Source organism: Pongo abelii, chromosome 4, assembly GCF_028885655.2.
Source record: "Pongo abelii isolate AG06213 chromosome 4, NHGRI_mPonAbe1-v2.0_pri, whole genome shotgun sequence".
NCBI classification, from domain to species: domain Eukaryota; kingdom Metazoa; phylum Chordata; class Mammalia; order Primates; family Hominidae; genus Pongo; species Pongo abelii.
The window spans coordinates 36,386,159-36,408,624 of record NC_071989.2 but is presented as its reverse complement, the minus strand read 5'-3'; the positions used below and the strand labels follow the sequence as shown (position 1 = coordinate 36,408,624).

The 22,466-nt window shown below is 41.2% G+C and overlaps 2 protein-coding genes and 1 non-coding gene across 7 annotated transcripts in view; 1 reads left to right on the top strand and 2 right to left on the bottom strand.

Annotated features, from left to right (window-relative positions):
- The window catches only part of SKP2 (S-phase kinase associated protein 2), a 32,220-nt gene extending 18,875 nt beyond the window's left edge, over nt 1-13,345 (bottom strand). The window contains exons 1-3 of one of the 3 annotated variants that reach the window (XM_054555477.2): nt 13,035-13,345; nt 12,264-12,535; nt 1,484-1,595 (exon numbers count right to left, since the gene is read on the bottom strand). In XM_054555477.2, the coding sequence (XP_054411452.1) occupies nt 1,484-1,595; nt 12,264-12,535; nt 13,035-13,042 (392 nt within the window). In that variant the 5' untranslated portion in view covers nt 13,043-13,345. Of the gene's footprint in view, nt 1-1,483; nt 1,596-12,263; nt 12,536-13,034 lie in introns of those variants that run through there. The other 2 variants (XM_002815493.5, XM_054555479.2) reach the window with 2 other exon arrangements.
- Nucleotides 10,063-10,166, bottom strand: LOC112133558 (U6 spliceosomal RNA). The gene has a single exon (XR_002915201.1). It is a non-coding gene; the product is annotated as a U6 spliceosomal RNA (small nuclear RNA).
- Nucleotides 13,346-13,367: 22 nt separating the features above from the next.
- LMBRD2 (LMBR1 domain containing 2) overlaps nt 13,368-22,466 on the top strand; it is a 53,580-nt gene continuing 44,481 nt past the window's right edge. Inside the window, exons 1-2 of one of the 3 annotated variants that reach the window (XM_002815490.5) lie at nt 13,368-13,749; nt 21,848-22,078. In XM_002815490.5, coding sequence (XP_002815536.1) covers nt 21,905-22,078 — 174 coding nt within the window. In that variant the 5' untranslated portion in view covers nt 13,368-13,749; nt 21,848-21,904. The remainder of the gene's footprint in view (nt 13,750-21,847; nt 22,079-22,466) is intronic. The other 2 variants (XM_054555476.2, XM_063724086.1) reach the window with 2 other exon arrangements.

Below are 22,466 nucleotides of genomic sequence, written 5' to 3'. Positions count from 1 at the left end.
AACCTACTATTCCTGACCCTGCAGTTTCCTCATCTCTGAAGCTGAGATGACACAAACACCATTACTTAAAATCATATGGAGGATTAAATTGCAAACACTGCACCTGTCACATAGCAAGTGCTTAATAAATGTCAGTAATTACTTTTATGACAACTGAGATGAAGTTTAACAGACTCTAGGGGAGATGTAGGTCAAAGAATTACACAGCCACAGATATGCAGGATGAACACATCCCAAGATATAGTATACAACAGGAGAACTAGAGTCAATAACACTGTATTGTAGTCAGAATGTTTGCTAAAAGAGTAAATTTTAGGTGCTTTTGCCACAAAAAATGGGTAACTATGTGAGATAATGAATATGTTAATATAGTAGCCATTTCACATACATATAACAAAATATCATGCTGTATACCTTAAATATATACAATAAAATTTTAAAATGGGATTAATAGACTCTGCAAGAAGAGGACAAATGCATAGCTGGCACAAAAAGAAAACCAAAGTGGGGTTGAGTGCGATGAGGGTAAGTGAAACTTGCCTGCCACTTGCACCAGCATTCCAGGTGTGCAACCCTCTCTGCGGCTCTTCTAAGCAAACAACCCACACCTGTAAATAGCAGCACACCCTTGAAGGCAAGAGGCTCCTGCTATCTCATACAGGGAGTTCTAAGTATGTGGAAGGAGAAGCCAGACGGATGGCCTTTGAACACAAAGCAAAGAATGACCAGGAGGTAGGATAGGGATGAGAAGGCATGAAGATAGTAAAAAGTTCCAGTTGATAAACATAGCCTTTTTCTTGCTCCAGGCCTGTTATTGCCTTTCCAGCTCACCAAGTCTTTCCACATGCAACTCACCTTCCACACTTAAAAAGTGTTGCCAAAAAAAGAGCACAACCCCACCAATGGCTACTCAGTGCGGAACATGTCTGGGAGTCAGGCATTACACCAGCATCTTTATATTTCATCCTCATAACCAGTGGTTTCCTCCTCATAACCATTATCCCCATTTACATATGGGGAGATGAGGCTCAGCAGTGTCAACTAACTCGCTCAGGTCATGCAGAGCATAAGCAGCAGAGGCTGGGTGTGCACTCGGGTCTAACACCAAACCTGTGTTCCCTCTCCCCATTGTGCTCACTGCTCAGCCCAACGGCGTGAGGAACCGCTGTCTGCATGCACCTCTGTAACTCTCTCTGCACTTAAAGCACACCGCCTGGCCTACATCCCATAAACGCATCCCATAAACACATGCTGCACTGAATACAGGGCAAAGAGGTTTCCAGACATTGGTAAGTTTACCCCTCCCAGGAAATTCCTCTTCCACTGTGAAATGAGGACACTTATTAATAAAAATATGAAGATACCTAATTTGCTTTGTGCTGCTCTATTTTTCTTGGTTTTTAGTTTCATCAGACCAAAACGAATAAATAACTTCCTCTCCTCTTCCTCCCCTACGTTTGCCAAAGGGGTGAAAAATACTTACGCTAGGCGATACCACCTCTTACAAACACCAGAGACCTTTAGCAGCTCAGGGAGGCACAGACAGGAAAAGATTCCCAAGAGCAGCTCATCCGGAAGGGAGTCCCATGAAACACCTTTGGAGGGAAAACAAGTGTTTGCCATCACCATTCTTTCACCCTATCAAGTCTACTGAGTCTTTTCAAACACACAAAGAATATACAACATTTAGCTTAAATGGGGAATTTAGCACAAATTAAATTACTCATCCTCACAATGATTTTTGTTTGAAAAATCACTTCTGTTGAGCAGAAAAATAATTGTGATGAGTAATTTAATTCGTGCTAAATTCCCCATTCCATCGTCTATGTACCCTGAAGTGACCACCACACTCTCTCAGCAAATGAAAAAGAGAAAACCAAGAACACTTTTCCTGTTCTTCCCTTCAGCTCTAGCCAGCCAATAGGAGGCTGGGGCATGAACAGTGGTGCAAAGCGCCAGCCAATCGGAGGCTGTGACATGAACAGTGGTGCAGAGCAAGTCCCACCCTCTCAAATGTCATTCAATGACATTGTCAATTCATTGACATCAATAAGATATTGTGGTGCTTCTGGGTGCAAAGGAAGGCCTTGTTTCTCTCTGATGTGGACTCAATGGTGACCTTATTTAAAAGGCAAATAAATCTTCTTCCCTTTCTGATATGGTTGGCTGTGTTCCCACCCAAATCTCATCTTGAATTGTAGTTCCCATAATCCCCATGTGTTGCGGAAGGGACCCAGTGGGAGGTAATCAAATCATGGGGACGATTACCTGGTGATAACCGCCCCTGTAATTTGATGCTGTTCTGGTGATAAGTGAGTTCCCACAAGATCTTATGGTTTTATAAGGGGCTTCCCTGACCCCTTCGCTCTGCACTTGATGCCGCCATGTGGAGAAGGACATTTGCTTCCCCTTCCACCATGCTTGTAAGTTTCCTGGGGCCTCCCCAACCAGGCTGAACTGTGCGTCAATTAAACCTCTTTCCTTTATGAATTACCCAGTCTTGGCTATGTCTTTATTAGCAGCATAAGAACAGACTAATACGTTTTCTTTCAGGTTTACAAAAGGCACAGTTTACCTAAAAGAGCAATACAAAAGGGTGTTGTCATTTCTTAATTCAACAAATATTTACTGAGCTCCTACTATGGTGCCAGGTATCATTTTAGGTGTTGGGAAGGAGTAGTAAATCAGACCCAAAACACTACCTTCGTGGGACTTCATTCCAGTAATGGGGAACAGATAATCACACATCAAAAAATAAGTACATTATATGATATAGTAAAATTGATCTGTGCTGTGCAGAAAAATTAAACAGGGCAAGGGAGAGAACAGAGAGTTCAGGGCAGATGTTATTAAGTTTGAACACGGTGGTCAGGGAAGGCCATACTGAGATGATGATCACTAAGCAAATGCTTGAACAAAGTGAGGGAGTGAGCCCTGTGAGTATCTGGGGTGTGTTCTAGATGCAAGGAACAGCATGTGTGTTTGAGGCATAGCAAGGAGGCCAGTGTAGAGCAGCAGAGTGAGCAAGGTGGGTGGGTAGAAAAGAAATCAGAGAGCAGCCAGGTCATGCAGGCTTCCTAGGTCATGATAAAGCCTTTGGCTTTGACGCTGAATTCTATGAGGCACCACTAGAAGATTCTGAGCAGAGGAATGACGGGCTCTCACGTAAGTTCAAAAAGGATCACTCTGGCTGCTGTGTTTAGAACAGAAAGGTGGATGCAGGAAGAGCAGTTTTCTTTCATAGAAGCAATCTCTAACTATTCAACAAGTATGAAACTCTTAACATATGAATATATAGAATAATCCCACAAGGTCAGGATAATATAACAATTGCCAAGAAGGAAATAAATGCACAATGAAGGAATCCTAAAAAAGGGTCAGATGAGTTCAATGACTGCCTTCCTAGGCTTTCCACCTCTGATGGATCTTCTACACCAATTCTGGTGATATTTTCTCCTCCCACTCCCATTTAAAGGTGCCAGTCTTTACTGAGCATGTCCTTTGTACCAGGCCCTGTATAAGTTGGTTTGAGGACACAAGGGAGAAAAACACCGAGGAGTGTGACAAACACCTGCTGCCCTGGGCAGTCTTTCTAAACCAGCATGTCTTTCCCCCAGTTAGAATCCTTCAGTGGTACACCCCAGGTATTTAGGCTAAAGTCCACAATGCTTAGTACAAAGTTAAAGGCTTTCAGCCAAGTCCCAACTAGTTTTTCTAGGTTCGTTATCTAGAAATGTGTTCCAGCCATTTGGAGCTACCTGTAATTCTTACAATGAGTCATTCTGTGTCATATTTCAATGCCTCTGCACATCCTGTGCGCGCCTCCAACTACTATTCAGTTAAAATCACATGGAAGCCCCAGTTCCTACAGAAGGCCTCCCATGACATCAACAAGGAAAGGCCACTTATGTACCATAATTTCATTATTTACTTACTCATCTCTCTAGACCCCCAGGAGCTCTTGAGAACAAAAACTCTTTTTTTTTTTTTTAGCAATTTTTGTATTTTCAGGAACTAGCATAAAGTTGATAAATTCATTCACTCCCACATTTATAAAATATGTACTATACACTGAGGTCTATTCTAGGTTTTAAGGATATAGTGATAAACAAGGCACAATCCTGACCCTTATTCTGCTCAGCGTTTGAGAGATATAGACAAACAGGAAACTTCAATAAACTATCCTGATGGGCTACAGTAGGATTCGGGATGCTGTGCAGCTTATGGGAATGGCGCAGGGGTTAGGGAAGCCTTTCCGGAGGAAGTGGCCTCTCTTGAAATGAGTAGGAGATACACAGTTGTTCAATGAATGCCTGTTCCCCTAGCCCCACGCCCTTCAGGGGACAAAATTAAAGGATTGACTGAGGCCCTGAAAGCTAGGGGTAGAAAGCTGAAGGCAGATCACCCCTGCTGATCTGGGGAGGCAGCTGGAGGTTGTGAGGAGGCTCCTCCACGTGGCAGCTGTTCCGTCACCGCCACAAAGTTCCTCCAAAGTCAACATGGGCAGGGGACAAAGGTTCTCAAACCAGGCTCTTGCCCTGCTCCCCAAATTGAAAACAAAGTTGAATGACAGGCTTTTCTCAAGTTTTTCTCCCATTAATCCAACTCTCTCAGACCTCTGCTTCCTCTTACATATCTAGATCAGAATCTAGTAATTGATTGGGCATAACTATATTTAGCTGTAAGTATAGTCATCCACTCACATATTTATTAACCATGTACTATACACACTGAGTTCTGTTCTAGGTTTTGGGCCACAATGATAAGTAAGGTACAATCCTGACCCTTATTCTACTTTGAGTTTGAGAGATACAGACAAACAATTAAACAGGAAATTTCAATAAACTATCCTGATGGGCTACAGCAGGATTCAGGGTGCTGTGCAGCACATGGGAATGGTGCAGTGGTTAGGGAAGCCTTCCTGGAGGAAGTGGCCTCTATGGAAGAGTGAGCTTAACTATACTTCAATAACATACTTAGCTATTTTGAATCTAGTATGTTGAGATTTTACTATAATCTGTAAAAATCATACTGACACCATGCGCTTGGCCTCCTCAACACATTTAAGGACTACTGGACTGAGAAAGCAGCACAGTTTCTATCAGAATCCTGGCTGTGTTGCCCCAAGTCTGTGAACTTGGGCAAGTTACTTAATCTTTCTGGCCTCAGTTTCTTTACCTGCAGGAAAGGAAATTGACAGATTTATCTTGCAAAATTGTTCAGTGAAGAGTAAATGAGGTACAAGAAAAGATTAAATAATGCAGCAGGGAGTAAAACTTTCTTTTCTATATTCCTCTCCTTTCCCAATTAAGTCTGCGTATTTTCTTCATGCAATGACCTTTTCAGTGCTGCTCTGAATTTTCACCCATGGGCCGACACTGGACAAGGTCTGCACGGTATGACTTACCAAAACCCCGCATCTGCCCTCTATTTAAGTTTGGGTCCCCCAGAAGCAGATTCTGAAGCTCTGACTTCAAGTAGTTTATTTGGGAAGTGATGCCAGGAAGCACTAGAAAGAGTGGAGAAGACAGAGGTGGAAGGGAAGAAAGCCAACCTGGAGTAGGCTAATAAGCAGGTTATCCCTATGGGCAATTGGGGTTCAAATCTTCTGGGGACTCCAGTAAACCATCTAGAAACTACCCCAGAGCTGTCTCATCCAAGGGCATGAGTGCTGGGGTATTAATCCATCAATTGTTGTTGGTCACCATTTGGGGACTCTCCAGTATTCCTGCCCAGAGAAAGCCCTCAGGCATGGAATCTCATCTACATGTAGGCAAGAGCTTTGGCATGTAAGGTAATGGTGGGCTTCAAGGGGCTATAGATAGGGCACCAACAGAAATTATGGCTGGGGAAATGAAATTAGAAAAGCTTGCTATGAAGTACAGGGCAGGAGAAATAAATTAACAAACTTGGTGCTTTCTATTAGGAAGACATAAGAAATCAGGACCAATTAAAAGAGCAATAGCAGCCAGGTAATTAAAGTGCTAGAGGAAAATCTGGCATAGTGATGAATGCAGAGGTCAGTAGACCTAACCAATGAAGACTGCATGTGAGACTCCAAAGTTTGAAGGACTTTGTGTTGCATCTTCCATCTTTGCCTTCCCAACTCCTCCAGATTTCAGCTTAAATGGCACCTGCTCAAAGAAGCATTCCCACCCAGGATACCACCACAGGCCCCATGCCCAGATTTGCACATCCATTACCTAACAATGCCTGGCACATAACAGGACTCTATAAATATTTGCCAAATGTATTTATTACCCCTCTTCATGCAAATGGTGAATGTGCTAATTCTCTATTAGTGTGACTGGTTAACCCTTATGAACCAATTAATGACTATGTGCACAGCACTGTTGGCATATGGAGGGGATGAAGCTGAAGACAAAAACCCAGAGCAGAAGGGAATGTCCTCTATAAGTATAGCTGTAGTCTCTGGGAGATGGGGGCTGGGGCTTCAAGGAACATGCAACTATGATAAAAGAGACAAGGTCACACAATCAGTAAGTGGCAGAGGGGAATTCAAACTCAGGTCTGACTTCAAATCATGCCCTTTCCATCCTAGTGGGTTCTAATATTCTATGCTCTCCTCTGTTGTAAGTACAAATTTTGAAAAGGTGAGAATTAAACCCGACTTGCTATGGAAACAGAAATCAATCAGGGCTAGGGAGTGAGTGGAAGAGGAGAGAGAAAATAAAACAAAGATGCTATCAATGGGTTCACCACCAAATGGAAGGAGCAAGGGCCTAGAAAACGCACATACTCAGCTAGCAGCCAAGTACCCAGTGCTCTTACTCAGCTAACCACAGAATGACACTAATCCTAGGGGCCCCGGGTGGGGGTGCCACAGCCTGATATGGGCTGCTGTCCCAGCAGATGGGGCAGAAGTTTGTCTTTAATAGCTGCTCCAGCAACAGGCATTCAGGCTGTGATATGCTTAATCTAATTTTCCTTGCCATATTTAATTCTCAAAACATTAGCCATCTGTTTCCTGAATTCATGATGAAACTGCTGCCTGGTCTGTTTGCAGAGAGCGGAAGGAAAAATCCAGAGGTCTTTTCTCCACTTGTCTCCGCTAAATCCAGCAAGGCTGCAGCTGCATACCAGCCCCACATTAAAAGATATAATTACTGAGCCCAAGGTCTCCAGTCTTCAATGACATGGATGACAGCTAAATATACTTCAGGGCCAGGAAAGGGCAAAAGCTGGGCCAAACCAGCAAACCTACTACAATCACCCTCACCTACCACTGTTTCCAATTATTTCTCAGGTGCAAACCCAGTTTCCCACTTCTGTAACCTTATCACCTCTCATGCTTCCTGAAATTCTCTGGGAAGAGGGCCTTGTTGGAGAGTTTTCTATGCATTCCATCTTTGCAGTGTAGGTAACTCATCTTACTTGACATATTTATTTCTCAGAACATCACTCCACTCATTTATTTCTCAGAACATCACTCCACTCCACTCAGATTCAAGCTGAAAATCCAAAGTAATGCTAATCATAATCAAACTTTTGACTTAAAAAATTGCTGCTCTTTAAGCATAATCAAATTATACTTGCAGAAATGTGTACTGAGGACCTGGTACTCATACTTGTTTTTGTGTGTGTGTGCATTTCTTTCAGGGAGTTGGGGGGTGCTCACCTCATAATTGCTTTTGCTGGCTTGTTTTAAGTAGCAATACCCCATGCTTTCTTTCTGGGGAACTACAAACAGATTGTGCCATCCCAGATGAGTTCTCCTTCCTCTTCCCACAAACCATAAATAATACATTTGAGGCCATGCTAGCTTTGGGTGTTTTTGTTTTTTTGGCTAAGGTGGACAAAACTGAAAAAAACAAAACACAGCCAAACTTAACAAGGATTCCCCCATGTACCCCTTCAGTCCCACAACCCTTTATTTCTATGAAAGACTTGCTCAACCCTGAGGTGTAGGGGGTGTAATGAAGAAACAACAGAAGCTGGGATTTGGAAAAAATATGGAACAGTGTATAAGCACTATGAGGGCAGGGTCTCTTGCCTGTTATGTTCAGTGTTGTAGTCCCAATCTCTAGAATGGTGCTTGAGAAATATTTGCTTAATGGATGAATGAAAGGAAGCTATAGAACAAAGAAAGATGACTGGTGAAGATCCCATAAAGGCTCTTCCAGTGCTGAGTTTAGTAACTATAGACTGAGACTCACATAGGGCATGAAATCAATTTAGTGAGTTTGACCAGCATATATGTACATATAAAGAATGAAGTAGAACAGAATAGAAAATATCTTAGTAAGGGGAAATACAGTTTTGTAAAACTGCTGTTTCAGATACATACCCAGGATTGCAATGTAAAATATGTTTCTTACTGGTTAAAAAAAAAAGTTGGAGAAAATGCTTGCCTAAGGGTATTAAGACACAGATTCCCAGGCTCACTCAGGCCAGGACTCCCCGGATCAGAATCTCAGGAATTTTACACTTTGAACAAGTTCCCGTGGGGATTCTGATATACAGTAAATTTAGTAAAGTGGTCTGACAACCACTTTAGGGTCTGGAATTTCAAGCATTTAAGAGTCATGGAAGAGCTGATCAACAAATTAGTTCAACTCCATTTTCATGGCTATCACCTGTTTAAAGAGTGGGGTGGGGGACAAGCATTTCATGACCATAAATAAAATGCAATTGTCCCCTTTCCGCCTGTTACTGATCTCATTGCTGGGCCATTTCCTCCCCAACTCTTTCCATACACTCACTCCAAGGGCCAATCAGACCTGTTCTAGTACAGGTTGGCTACAAAGCTTTCATCTTCCAAGATAAACAGATGAAGAGGATTTAGTTGCCAGATGTACGGTTGGACTGGGGCCTGCAGGGAGAAACTGCTTAGCAAAGAACCAACAAAAACTCGCAGCCCAGAACCAGTCATCAGATATCTATGTACAGCAGGTGTGGCCTGTTCTACCCTAATCCTGGCAAAGCTAGTAGCCACCTGTCCTGACAACTGTAGACAAAACTCCTTGGAATGACAATCCAGCTCCACTGGAGGCCCAGGCTTCCAAAGGCCCACTGGGAATCCTCTATACCAGCTGTCCCTCATCCTGCATCACTGAGTTCACCCTTCCCCACTCCATACCAATTAAGCAACCTCTGTTGTGTATAAGTCCACGTACATTGGTTTCCCTCTGTGCCTCTCCTTAGGTAATAAACATAAAAGTCACCATTCTTTCTCTCTCACTTCAGATATATACTTTTGAAGTCAGCTTTAACCATCAAGACACTGATTACACCATTTTCAGAGCCCTCCCTTTCCTCAGAATCTCCTTTTTTGCTGAGTGGAAGGAGGAAGATCTTCCACATCCACCTGAATGGGAATCACAGCTCTTATTTTTTATTGTATTTTCTCCTCAACTTGACTTGCAAATTCCTGGGAAATAGCAAAGACTCCGGAAACTTCTGTCTTGTTCCCACAGCGCCTTGCTTAAAAAAATTTTTTTTTCACTTGTGGAAGGGCATATAGCAATCACACTCTATGTCAAAAGCTATCCGCACTGGACAAGTTAATAAAAATCTGTTCATCTTAGCAGGAAGTATCTTTCGCCACATTTGGTTGGTCAAGCACCAGATTGTTAGGGCTACATTCCAGACACAAAGAAGAGCGGTGAACATTAAATTTTGAAGAAAAAAAAATTTTACACTAACAGGGTCAGAGTAACAATATTAAAAACAAAAGATAAAAGTCCACTAGCCTCCAAAATTGGGGTTAGGAATTTTGTTGGCTTATTTATTGTTACGTGTCAGTGGCATGCTAAGGGTTTTACGTCACTCTCATTTAATCTTCACGACGACCTGTGAAGTGGGTATTATTACAGCACTCCATTTCACAGATAAAGGAACTGAGGCAAAGAAAGCTTGAATAACTTTCCAAGGCTGATAAACGCAAGAATGAGGATTCAAACCCAGATCTGACTTCACTACAACCCCCTACTGCTTCTCTAATTAATCCAATTCCTGATGTATATTCCCAGACCATAAATTGGGCAAAGTTCTCTTTTCCTAAAGAAAACGCTGAAAACAAACGTATTTATTTTCTGAATTAAAAAAGTGGAATGCATCTCGAATCTGCATGTCATCCTGCGCAGGGGCCATGCTAATCTTCTCTGTATTTCCGGTTTCAGTATATGTGCTGCCAAAGCGAGCAACCAACCAATCAACTAAACAACCAATCTATCAACCCTTCTGCAAAGGAAATCAGATGGGAGAATTTATGAATATACTTAAATTACCTTGGGTCTGCAAGACTTCATCTTTAAACGTTTAATCTGTTTCTTCTTCGCCATCATCCCCCACCTGATTTCAATTTAGACTCTGATCACCTCTTCCACAGATGATTTCAACAGCCTCCTAAATTCTGTTGACTTTAATGTCGGAATATATCTGGAACCTGACCACCCTCACCCCCAACAAGACTTCAAGCTTTGGCCAGGTGTGGTGGCTCATGCCTGTAATCCCAGCACTTTGGGAGGCCAAGGCTGGAGGATCGCCTGAGTCCAGGAGTTTGAGACCAGCCTGGGCAAGATGGTGAGAACCCCCCCCCGCCCCCCCCCCTCCACCCGCTGCAATCTCCATCTCTACAAAAAATTAAAAAATTGCTGGGCATGGTGGTGCATGCCTGTAGTCTCAGTTACTTAGGAGGCTGAGGCAGGAGAATCGTTCGAATCCAGGTGAAGACAGTGAGCCAAGAGCACATCACTGCACTCCAGCCTGGGCGACAGAGCAAGACTCCATCTTGAAAATATAAAATTTAAAAAAGACCCTAAGTTTCTACCCTTGACGCCCCTGCAGTTGAGTCTCAACACATCAGTGTGTCCTTTTTAGAAGGTTAAATCAGGTCCCATCACAACTCTGCTCAACATTACCTCCAGCCTAATCTCCCCCGACTCTCCCTTTCGCTCATTCCACTCTTAGAATATGGCTTCCCTGTTCCTGGAACAAATATGTCACATTTATGCACCAGGGTCTTTGCAGTGGCTGTTCCTTCTGCTTGGAGCTCTTTTCTCCAAGATATTTGCATGGCACACTCCTTGCCTCCTTTATGTCTTTGCTTAAAGGTCACTGTCCAATTGAGGCTTTCTCTCAATACCTGGTTTAAAAGTGCACTCTATCTTCCCACCCCAGGACCTGCATTCCCTCTTGGCTTGTTCTATTTTTGTTTTTAGCCATAGCTCTTATCACCTTCTAACATACTATATAAAAATAGTTATTGTGTTTATTGTATCCTCTCACTAGAATGGATGCTCCCTGAGAGCAGAAATGTTTATGTTGTGCCCACTCTATCTCCAGCACCTGGAACATGGCCTAGCACATGGTATGTGCTCAGCAAATATTTGCTGTATTACTGTTTAAATAGCTTACTAGTAAGAAAAACTGATAACCCCAGGTCAATGCCCTATTTATCCTATGGCTTTTGCATGCTCCAGGGTTCTGGTTCACTCTGGGAGGCACTCGTTCACCTGCTTGAGGAACTAGGGGATGGGGAGCTATTAAGGAGGGAAGATACAGTAAGTTCTACATTTCAGTCAATCCATTCTAGTTCGGGGGATAGATCTGGGGAGAAGAAGGTTAGAATTATGAATCCACTCCAATAGTTCAGGCAAGAGACGACGAGAACTTGAGAAATAGTTACCAGAGAAGAGGGAAAGATGCGATGAATGACTGGATGTTGGGGGGTGGTGGGAATCTGACTGACTCTCAGGTTTTCGGGTTGGGTGATTAAACAGATAGTGTCAGCAGTAATGGAGACAGAACATACCAGGAGAAGCCAATATGGGGGTGGGAGTGGGCCTGGGGAGATGTCTCCCCCACTTAGGTGAACGTTCACTTCCGCAGTCCACTGATAAATAACTAAAGTCATTAAGGCAAAAAGCTCACTCAGGGGTACAAAGCAAAAGGAATCCTACAAGAAGACCACTGTTTATGTTTCTGTTAATCGGTGAAACTGAGCTGGCCTTGAGGCAGGCAGATTCCCTTCTAAGGAAAAAGGCAGGAATGTCTTCCCATGGGTTAAAATTTTCAAGGTGATTATGCACCAGAACATATATATATATATATATATATATATATATATACACCAAGATTCCTGCATACTTGACGACTTGCCCTGTTTCGTTGAAAAAACAGCTTCAGAATTAGGCAATCTTAAAAGGAACCCATGCTAAAGATCCCTAAACAAAGGTTTCCCAACAACATAGCTAAATCCACCCTTTGCATAACTGACATTTTTACCCTCATATCCTTACCTGGAAAGTTCTCTCGATTTAGCTTAGGCCTGCGGACAATCACAAAGTCTTTGTCACTCCCTTTGCTCTTCAGCCGTTTCCGTGGGGGGCTCTCCGGGTGGCCCAGGTTTGAGAGCAGTTCCTGGGGGATGTTCTCACTGTCGGGCTCCTCTTTCTCCAGGGCGGAGACCCCCATGCCTGACAGCAGTTCAGAAGTCTTGCTGGAATCCCATCCCCACGTGAAGCTGGTGGCAACGTTGCTACTCAGGTCTGGAATCTCCTGGAGGTGCTTCCTGCAGAAGTGAACAATACCCCCGGTTCCTTTCGAAAACACACCCATAAATAATTTCAAGGTAATTAAAGAAGCTGCAGTTTATGCATTGTAGGAAACCTTCACAGCAGCTAACAGAATCGCATTTTTTACGTGCCCGCGGCGAGTTACCAAGAAAATGAAGAAATGAAAAGAACAAATCGAGAAGGCTTTTTGACTTACGATCCTGCAGAAGGCCTCAAGAATTTCTCCCAGTGGAGGGAGCAGACAAGGAGAGAGACAGGGCAATCATACACTGATTGAAAACGGTGGCAGAAAAGCCCAATTAGGGAAGCCAAATAAAACCGCACGCTGATCCCCGCACTAAGGCATCCATCCATTCACACCTTCCCCAAGAAGGGGCTAAGCAACCATTCACTTAACAGCATTACTAACAATATTAGCCAGTAGCGATATTCGCGGCCTAAAAGAATTATTAAGAGGGTCCATTTCATGCTCTTCCCCTTTTTGCATCCGTTTACCTGTGCATAGCGTCCGCAGGCTCGGGAGTTTAAAATACGTGCATTAATTGCAGAGCTGCTCGCCTCCCGGATTCCCGCTTTGGCGCGCGGCGGCTCCGAGCGTGCTGCTCGGGCCCCCAGCAGCCAGACCCGCTAAGTCTAGCAACGTTCCATCCCCACCGCGCGCGCAAGGCTCTACAGCCCGCTCTGCTTCGCGGCCGCACTGAGGCCCAAGGCCTGCTGGGAATTGTGGTTTCCGTCCCGCTTCGTAGTCCGACGGGCTCGCCCTTACGTCCTTCCCTTGCAGCTTTACCCGCCTTCGAGATACCCACAACCCCCCGCGGGAGCGGGACTGGTCGGCCCACGGGGTAGGAGGGGAGGCGGAAGCGGGCGGCGCTACGGCTGACTGGGAAATGTCAGCCGCTGGACCGTAGACGGATTTTCCTTTCTCGGGAGCCCGCAGGCCTTCTGGTGATCGCCAGCGCTGTCGTCTCTGAGCGTGCATCCCAGAACTTGGACAGCTGTGGCGGCCGCCGTTTCCCGGTTCCATCCAGACGCTGTCTGGCGAGATCGGACGGTGAGCCTAAGGCGGAACGCGTGAGGCGCTTTTGAGTCTGGGGTCCGGGGCCGAGCGCAGGCGGAAAGAGAGGGGACCCGGCAGACCCCGAGTGGCCGCCGCTGCGGGGCCCAAGTCCTTGGCTGCTGAGTGGTGACAGTAGCCCAGCCCGCCGGCCAGGTGAGAGGCTGCGAACTGCGGGCGTCGCACCTGTTCGTCCTTTTGCCAGGAAGCTTCTTCCTGCGTCGGGGAGAAGGCGGCCCTTAGAATTGGGTCTGTGGACAGGATCCTTCCTTTATCTGTAAAATACGCACAACAGCTAAACACGCAGTTGGAACGAGAGACAATGGTTTAATTTTAGGGGAGCCGGAGACCCCAGCGGGTCCTGTGTGGTGGGAAGGCTGTGCATGCCCTTGCAGCCTTGACAGGTCTCATAAATAGCAGCATGGGAATAAATGAAAGGACTGTATTTTGCAACGGGCTTTACCCGTGCACGCAGGGGGCCTCCAGCAAAGCCATTTGGTTGCTTGCTGTCGCTCAACTGGCTACGTGTGTTTGCGTCGCCGCCTAAAAGCAAGCTGCTTTCAGCCTATCTCTGCTGAGAAGAGTTTGGGGGCGGTTAGAGTAGGGAGCGTGACATATTCCAGGTACAATGACCATGCGAAATCCATTGGGCAAACTATACTACAACTGTGACCCCGGGAAAACAGTGGAAGAGGGAAGGGGGATGAATTCTAAGCCTCATAAAAATGAAGATTTATCAAGTTCGTAAGGAAGCATAACAGCTTCGTCGCATATTAGAATATTCAGTGATGCTGTATGACACACCCTCTGGTTTCCTTGAAAAAATGATTCGCTCTATAGTGAAATTAAACCTCCCTTGTGCAGGTATATGCTTGTTTCAAGCTTGGTCCTTAGCTTGAAAAGTAACTGCCTCTTGAGGAAGGGATTCATGAACCTTTAGCTCGTTCTTGAAAGATGAGATTGGTGTAAAGAAGGGATCTGTTCACAACTTGGTTTTGATTGGAACTAGGTGCAGAATACTAGGCTAAGCCGTTCATTAAACTAATGTTATATGGAAAGCATTTTGAAATGCAATATCCTGATGTTTTACAAAAAGTGACTTTTATGTTACTTTGGCTACGGAGAAAGCATTTGCCTTCGTTTGAAGCTACATCATTTCCCTTAAGGTTGCAACTCATAGGAGAAAATATTTTTGACACAAAAAATTATAGTTTCCTTCAAGAAAGGGAACAAAACAGAGAGAGCCTGTAAGCTAATGGAGGAGAAAGAATAAACAAAAATATTTAAGATGCCATGATGAGAATAAACAGTTTTGAGATGTAAAATAATTGGGAGAGCCCACTTCAGTTATAGATCTCATAGATAGGAAGGTTTAATCGATGAGATGATTCTAAATTTAAAGATGAGAAATATCTTTGTTCAGTCTTGGCTTTACTAGGAGTTACCTGGGAACTAGAATACTTGCAACATCTGAATTAGTGAACACAAGATCCTCTCTAGGACTTCAGGGAGAGCCTGTCAGTTTTGAAAATCAGTTTAATAGTTTGCCCCGGTAACAGAAATACTTCATCTTCCTAATATGGGAATAATTTTTTTTTGCATTCCTTCTAATCATGACTATTGCCTTAATATAATAAATGCAAGTTTAAATTGGTACATTAGATTATTTTTAACATAAGGAATTGTGTCCATTGAAGACGAGATTAGTAGGTACATAGAGGTTGCTATCTGGTCATAAAGAACTGCATTGTGATTGCTACTGATGTATCTTATTTTTTCTGATTAATTTTATTTTTATTTTTTGAGATGGAATTTCAGTCTTGTTGCCCAGGCTGGAGTGCAATGGCACGATCTTGGCTCACCATAACCTCCACCTCCCGTGTTCAAGCAATTCCCCTGCCTCAGCCTTCCTGAGTAGCTGGGATTACAGGCATGCGCCACCATGCCTGGCTAATTTTGTATTTTTAGTGGAGACGGGGTTTCTCTATGTTGGTCAGGCTGGTCTCGAATTCCCGACCTCAGATGATCCGCCGACCTCAGCCTCCCAAAGTGCTGGGATTACAGGTGTGAGACACCGTGCCCAGCCAATTCTTACATCTCTTTAAAAGGAAGAAGGTCCACCCTTCTTTGTTTCTCCATCCTGCTGTCTAGATGATGATAGGATTCCTGGAGTTCCAGCATCTGTCCTGGAACATAAGGATTAAAGCCAGCTGCTAAGGATGTGGACTAGAGAGGGGGCCTTGGCCTCTGATAATCTGATAACTTGCCATAACCACCTATCTCAAGACTTCTTTTACATGAGAAATAAATTCTGCATTGTGTAAGTCTCTACTATATTGGACTTTTCTGTTATGTGTAGCCAAACTAATCTTGAATAATGTATTTCCAGAACTGATTTATTCTCTGTGGTGGTGGCAGCTACCTGTTTACATCACCCTTATCACCCCCTAATGTATTTTTTTTTTAATTGCCTGTTTCCTCCCACTAGGCTTTTTAAGGGCAGGGACTTTGCTTGGATTTTTCTATCTCCAGCCCCTTGAACAGAGCTCACCATATAGTAGGGGTTCAGTAAATATTTGCTAAATGAATGAATGGTGCTTGGAACTAAGTAGATCTTTAATTCATTGCAATTTAATGCTCTAAGATAGGCAGATTAGGGCAAGAACAAACGGATTCTAATTTACTCTATGTTTTCCACTTTTCCCATGTAGAGTACAGTCATATATTACCCTTAAATCAAGTAGTGGTAGTATAATCTGTGAGGTAAAAAGTTTGTGTTAAATTCTTTATTAGACATGACTTAGCATTCTGTCCTGATATATCTAAAAGAAATGGGAGAATGTTTCTAATTTGATCCCTGTGAAGACTGAACAAAATAAATCATTAAGCAATTTAAATTGCATTAAGAAACTATGTCTAGATTAGAGAAGAGACATGTGATTATGATCCAGGCTCTGTAGTAAAGATGCCTCTATTAGAATCCCAGCTTTACCATTCACCAGCTCTGTTAACTTGGACAAGTTACTTTACCTCTCTGCATTGTTTTTTTCTGTTAAGCAAGGAAACGAACAGCCCTTTCTTACTAGGTTGTGAGGTCTAATTTGATAAAGCATGGTAGGTACTAGTATTAATACGATGCTTAAAATTATAGTGAACACATTCTAAATGTTAGCTATTCATTTTTTGAAATTATTTTATTATTAGGAAGGACTTTACAGATTATTCTCTATCAAAATGTCTTGCAATTTCTATATATGAAATCTTTAAGAATTCAGTAAAATTTTAGTTCTTTTTTCTTATATGCTTACATGATTGCTACCTCTTCTCTTCATGCCTTGCAAAAGGTAAAGCAGGACAGTATGCCACTGTCCTCAGGGGCTTGTCACATTTTGGAATTCAGGTTACCTGGTTGGTTCGCCAGCTCAGCTCTTAGGTACCTTTAAAAATATTATGATGTTTTTTGTTTTTTTTTTTCATTTTTCAAGTGGGAATAATACTCTCTTGCAGTAGTCTGTGTCCTAAACTGAACTCTCTCATACCTGAAATCTTTAAATATGTGAATAATGATTATGTTTGGAAGATTTAAATTTTGATTATTGGTGGAAAATTGTTGACTTAATTGTTCACTTCTAATTCTGGTTCTTTTGATTTTTCATAATTAGGATTTTGAGTTGTCTCCTGGTTTTTATTATTTTGCACATATCTGAGTAAAAGTACAGATATATGAAGTTAGATAAAATTTCCAATTGGAACCTAATGATTCATCAGACTCAGATATTTAAGTTAACAGTATTTGAGTCTGATGAATCATTAGGTTCCAGTTAGAAATTTTCATTCAGTTTCAGAATCTTTGGTTTTGACAAAATTGTTGTCAGTGTTTTGTTTGTGTTCTGATCACTTGGTACCCATTCTCTCTCTCTCTCTCTCAAAACATTTGGAATTCTTCAAACTACAAAATTATCTTAACCTCTGAAGTTCCATCAAAGGGTATTTGGCCTGAAAAACTATTATCAGCCATAAAGTACTCAGGAAGCAGTACTTTAGTCAGTAACATTAGTCAGTAACATTAACATGCTAATTGTGAAATCATTATAAAGGCATTTGAAAGTAATATTGAATAATATTTTGATGATTGGAAAAAGATTGAATTGGATTTTAAATGTTTAAGACTTTCAGAGCTGGTATTTTGAAGGGTACAGTATGCCACATCGGGCACTAAAATCTGGTAGTTTTAATGAATTGGCATTTTGATTTCGAGTATAATCAAGTTTTGCTACTGTGGTGCTTAATCACATGGAAGTGAATTTTTATTTACCTCCCCATTTTAGTATCACCATCATCATCATTATCATCCCCTTTCTTCTCCTTCTTCCCTAAACCTTGCAACTCATCACTTGAATGTTGGCACAAGGTTAAAGATATGGACTTTAAAACTATTATTTTCTAAAGTTAGGAAAACCCCAATTTTTTTCTCCAATTTCATGGGATCACTGGTCCTAACCTGTGTCATAAGAAGGCAATATGGTTCAGCCTCAACAGAAATAGATGGTATGGTAAACAGAATAATAAACCCCTAAGAATGTCTATGCTCTTATCTCTGGAACCAGTAAAAATGATGAAATTATTCAGGCAGGCCCAGTGTAATCAGATGAGCCCTGAAAAAGAAATTTCAAGCGTGAGAAGAATTTGACAAGCCATTGCTGCTTCTAAAATATTCAGGGCCACAGACACACACACACATACACACACACACACTTAGAGAGAGAAGTGTGTGAGGAGATAGATATGTTAATTTGTTTGACTATGGTGATTATTTCACTGTATATGTACAGTATATCAAAACATCACTGTTGTGCACTTTAAATATATACAATTTAAAAAGATATACAGAGCCACATGCAAAGACTGGGGAGAGGTCTCTAGAGCTAAGGTTAAATGCCAGCTGTCAGCTTGCAGGGGAACAGGGATCTCAGTCCTATAACCATAAAGAACTGAGTTTTGGCTTGGCTAGTTGGATCATGCCTGAAATCTCAGTGCTTTGGGAGGCCAAGGTGAGAGGATCACTTGAGGCCAGGCATTTGAGTCCAGCCTGGGCAACATAGCAAGACCCTGTCTCTACAAAAAAAATGTTTTTTTTAAATTAGCCATGCATGGTGGTGTGCACCTATAGTCCTAGCTATCTGGAAGCTGAGGTGGGAGGATCATTTGAGCCCAGGAGCTCAAGGTTATGTTGAGCCATGATCATGCCACTGCCCTCTGGCCTGGGCGACAGTGTGAGACCCTGCCAGTAGCCTGAATGAGATTAGAAATGGATTCTTCTTCAGAGAAAGATGCAAACCTGCTGACACCTTGATTTTAAACTTGTGTGACCCTAAGCAGAGAACTAAGTTGAACTATGCTGTGTTTGAACTTCTGACCTACAGAAGCTATAAGATATTAATAATAAATGGATGTTGTTTAAAGTCACTAAGTTTGTAGTAATTTGTTACAGCAGTGGTAAGATACTAACACATGAAGTGTGGGAAGGTATGTAACCAAATCATTTATTACTAGAATAAAGGATCCATAATTCTATTTCTTCATCTACAACCCTTTAAAGTGCTGACTATGAATCAGACTGAAAAATTGAGTGCCATAGTAAAAAAATTAATAGCTAGTGTCAGGTTTATAACTGATTTTGTTGTTTGCTTATTATGCCCATAAACTTACCACCTAAAGACTATTGATGTTTTAATACATTTCATTGTTACCTTACTCTTTTTTATGCTTATGTAAAAATATGTGCCAAATTTTCAATTGCTGTTAGGGTAATTTTCTGATGTTATTAAATAATCTTAACAAACATTATTTCTTATACTACAATAATATTTCATCATTTGGCTCTGCCATGCTTTATTTAGCATTTCTTTGGTAATCTCTAATATTTAGTCTTTTTTTCCTATGATTGTCATATTCCTTGCACTAGACAATTTCAGGTCTAGTTCAAGTCATAAAAGGATTTTCAGTTAATTATGTTACGTTTAAACTCACATGGATGGGGTTTTTTTAAAGAAAAAAAAACCCTAGATCTCGAAGATGGTTTTGTTATCAGCACATTCTGCGTTGAGCTTTCAGCCAACTACTTAATCTACGCTTAGCTTAAAAATAAGATTTGGCTGGGTGCTGTGGCGCATGCCACTTTGGGAGCTGAGGCAGGCAGATCACTTGAGCTCAGGAGTTCGAGACCAGCCTGGGCAACATGGCAAAACCTTGTCTATTTTTTAAAACATAAGATTTGACTTTGTTGTGGTATAAGTTGTTTCATAGAATATGAAATTTGAAAATTTGAGTAGTATTTGGTAATGTTCAGAGTTTTAAGCCTTTTGAGTCGTAATAAGTATTTGTTAAATCAGTTTACCATTACAAGAGTTTTACATTGCCTTTGAAGTCGTCAGTAATAGAAAAATAGTGTATGTACTAAACTACACAGCATTTTTTTTATTATTTCAACAAATATTTCTTGATATTACTGTATGCCAGGTACTAACTACATCAGACAACTGGAATATAGTATGGAATAAAATAGTCAAGTCTCTGCTCTCATAGTCTCTGGGGTAAAGGGAGAGGTTTGGAGAGATAATAAATATAAAGAATGTGTATTATATCAGATGAATAAATGCATTGAAGGAAAATATAGCAGGATAAGAGGGTAGAGAGTGATGAAAGAAGTTCAATTTTAGATATTTAAGAAAAATGAAAATATTGACAGTTGAAATGGAAACTGTTTACCAATATAAAGAAATAGTGAAGAAAATTGTTCATTAAATGTGATTTTTCTATGTGATAGTTCATGTAGGAGTATTTTGTATGTAAATTTAAATTTAACCCTTTAAAGTACTCAAACTATCTTTTCTATTATTCTAAATAGTTTTAGTTAAAGATGTTTGTTGATTTGAAGTATCTCATTGGTTCTCCCTTATTTTGTTTTTATTTATTTATTTATTTATTTATTTTGAGACAGAGTTTTGCTCTTGTTGCCCAGGCTTGAGTGCAATGGCACGATATCAGCTTACTGCAACCTCCGCCTTCCAGGTTCAAGTGATTCTCCTGCCTCAGCCTCCCGAGTAGCTGTGATTACAGGCACCCGCTACCACGCCTGGCTAATTTTTGTAGTACAGATGGGGTTTCACCATGTTGGCCCAGGCTGGTCTCGAACTCCTGACCTCAGGTGATCCGCCTGCCTTAGCCTCCCAAAGTGCTAGGATTACAGGTGTGAGCCACTGCCCCTTATTTTATTTTGTTAGGTTGCATCACACTCTTGATTCTCTGTTAGGATATTAATGCATTCCTTGAAATATTGTAGTATGTAGATAAACAAAAGTCTAACATTGATTTTACAAAGGAGAAAAGTTCATATTGCCTTTGATTAGTAAATTTTTTTAAGTATAGAGATCAAATTTTTAAATTTTAAAATAGAGACTTTAAATCTCTATACTCTAATTTTTTTGAGTAGAGAGATATCAGGTAAACTATTCGCTGATGACTGTATCATAAAATTAAGAATGTTTTCAAATGTATGACTTCAATAGTCATTGATAAATTTTCTGCATATAAAATAGTAGAAAAATTAAAAATGAGAATTTATTAAAGTAAGTTTAAAGATTTATGTAGATAAATGGAAGTGATAAATATATTTTGTGAAGCAGTAAGAATTTCATGAAAGTTGAGTTGTTAGGCAAAATTAACACAAAAGAAAAATACTATTTCAAAAAACAAAAGGTTACTTTTAAATGGTCTCTTTCCATTTTTTCCTTCCTCTCTTTTAGAAAATCTTAAACTATAGAGGATGAATAATCTTAGAAAAATGTATTTTACTAAGTATCTAATTTCCTAGGATTTAGTTAACAGCTTATTTGCATAAACTATTCTGTTAGGACTTATAATATTAAGAAACAAACTCCAAATGACACTGTATTAAAACTGTTGACATCTAAAATAAGAACTTCTTAATTTGTAGTATTGTAAGAACTAATAATTTTTGTTAAGTTTTTGAAAATACAAGGTACATGAAATTTTTAAGTGTGTTTTAAAAATAAAATATAAGTGCTTGAGGATAGGAATTACCCTTTTAATCTTATTCATAGTCCAATGTGAAGCATGACATTAATCCAGAGAGTTGATTAATGTATTAATGTACTAATAAATATTCAAATGAAATTTCCAAATGTCATTTCCTGTGTTAATGATGCATTTTAACCTTCTTTTCACTTTATAGATATGGTCCAGACCTGTACATGAATAACTTTGGTTAGTCAGAGTGAAATATTCAATAATGAGTGGTGCAGCTTTGGGACTTGAGATTGTTTTTGTCTTTTTTCTGGCATTATTTCTACTTCATCGATATGGAGACTTTAAGAAACAGCATAGACTTGTAATTATTGGAACACTGCTTGCTTGGTATCTCTGCTTTCTTATTGTCTTCATACTGCCTCTGGATGTTAGTACGGTAAGGAGTGAAATTTATTTTCACAATTTAAAAGAGAAATTTTAATCATACAGCATGTTGGAAATAATGTTATTTCTTAAGACAGCTAAGTTATGTCAGTTTTGAATTAGAAGATTATATGGCCATTTGATCATTAAAAAGCATAGCCAAGGGCCGGGCGCGGTGGCTCACGCCTGTAATTCTAGCACTTTGGGAGGCCGAGGCAGGCAGATCACAAGGTCAGGAGATTGAGACCATCCTGGCTAACACGGTGAAACTCCATCTCTATTGAAAATACAAAAAAAATAGCCGGGCATGGTGGCGGACGCCTGTAGTCCCAGCTACTCGGGAGGCTGAGGCAGGAGAATGGCGTGAACCCGGGAGGCGGAGCTTGTAGTGAGCCGAGATC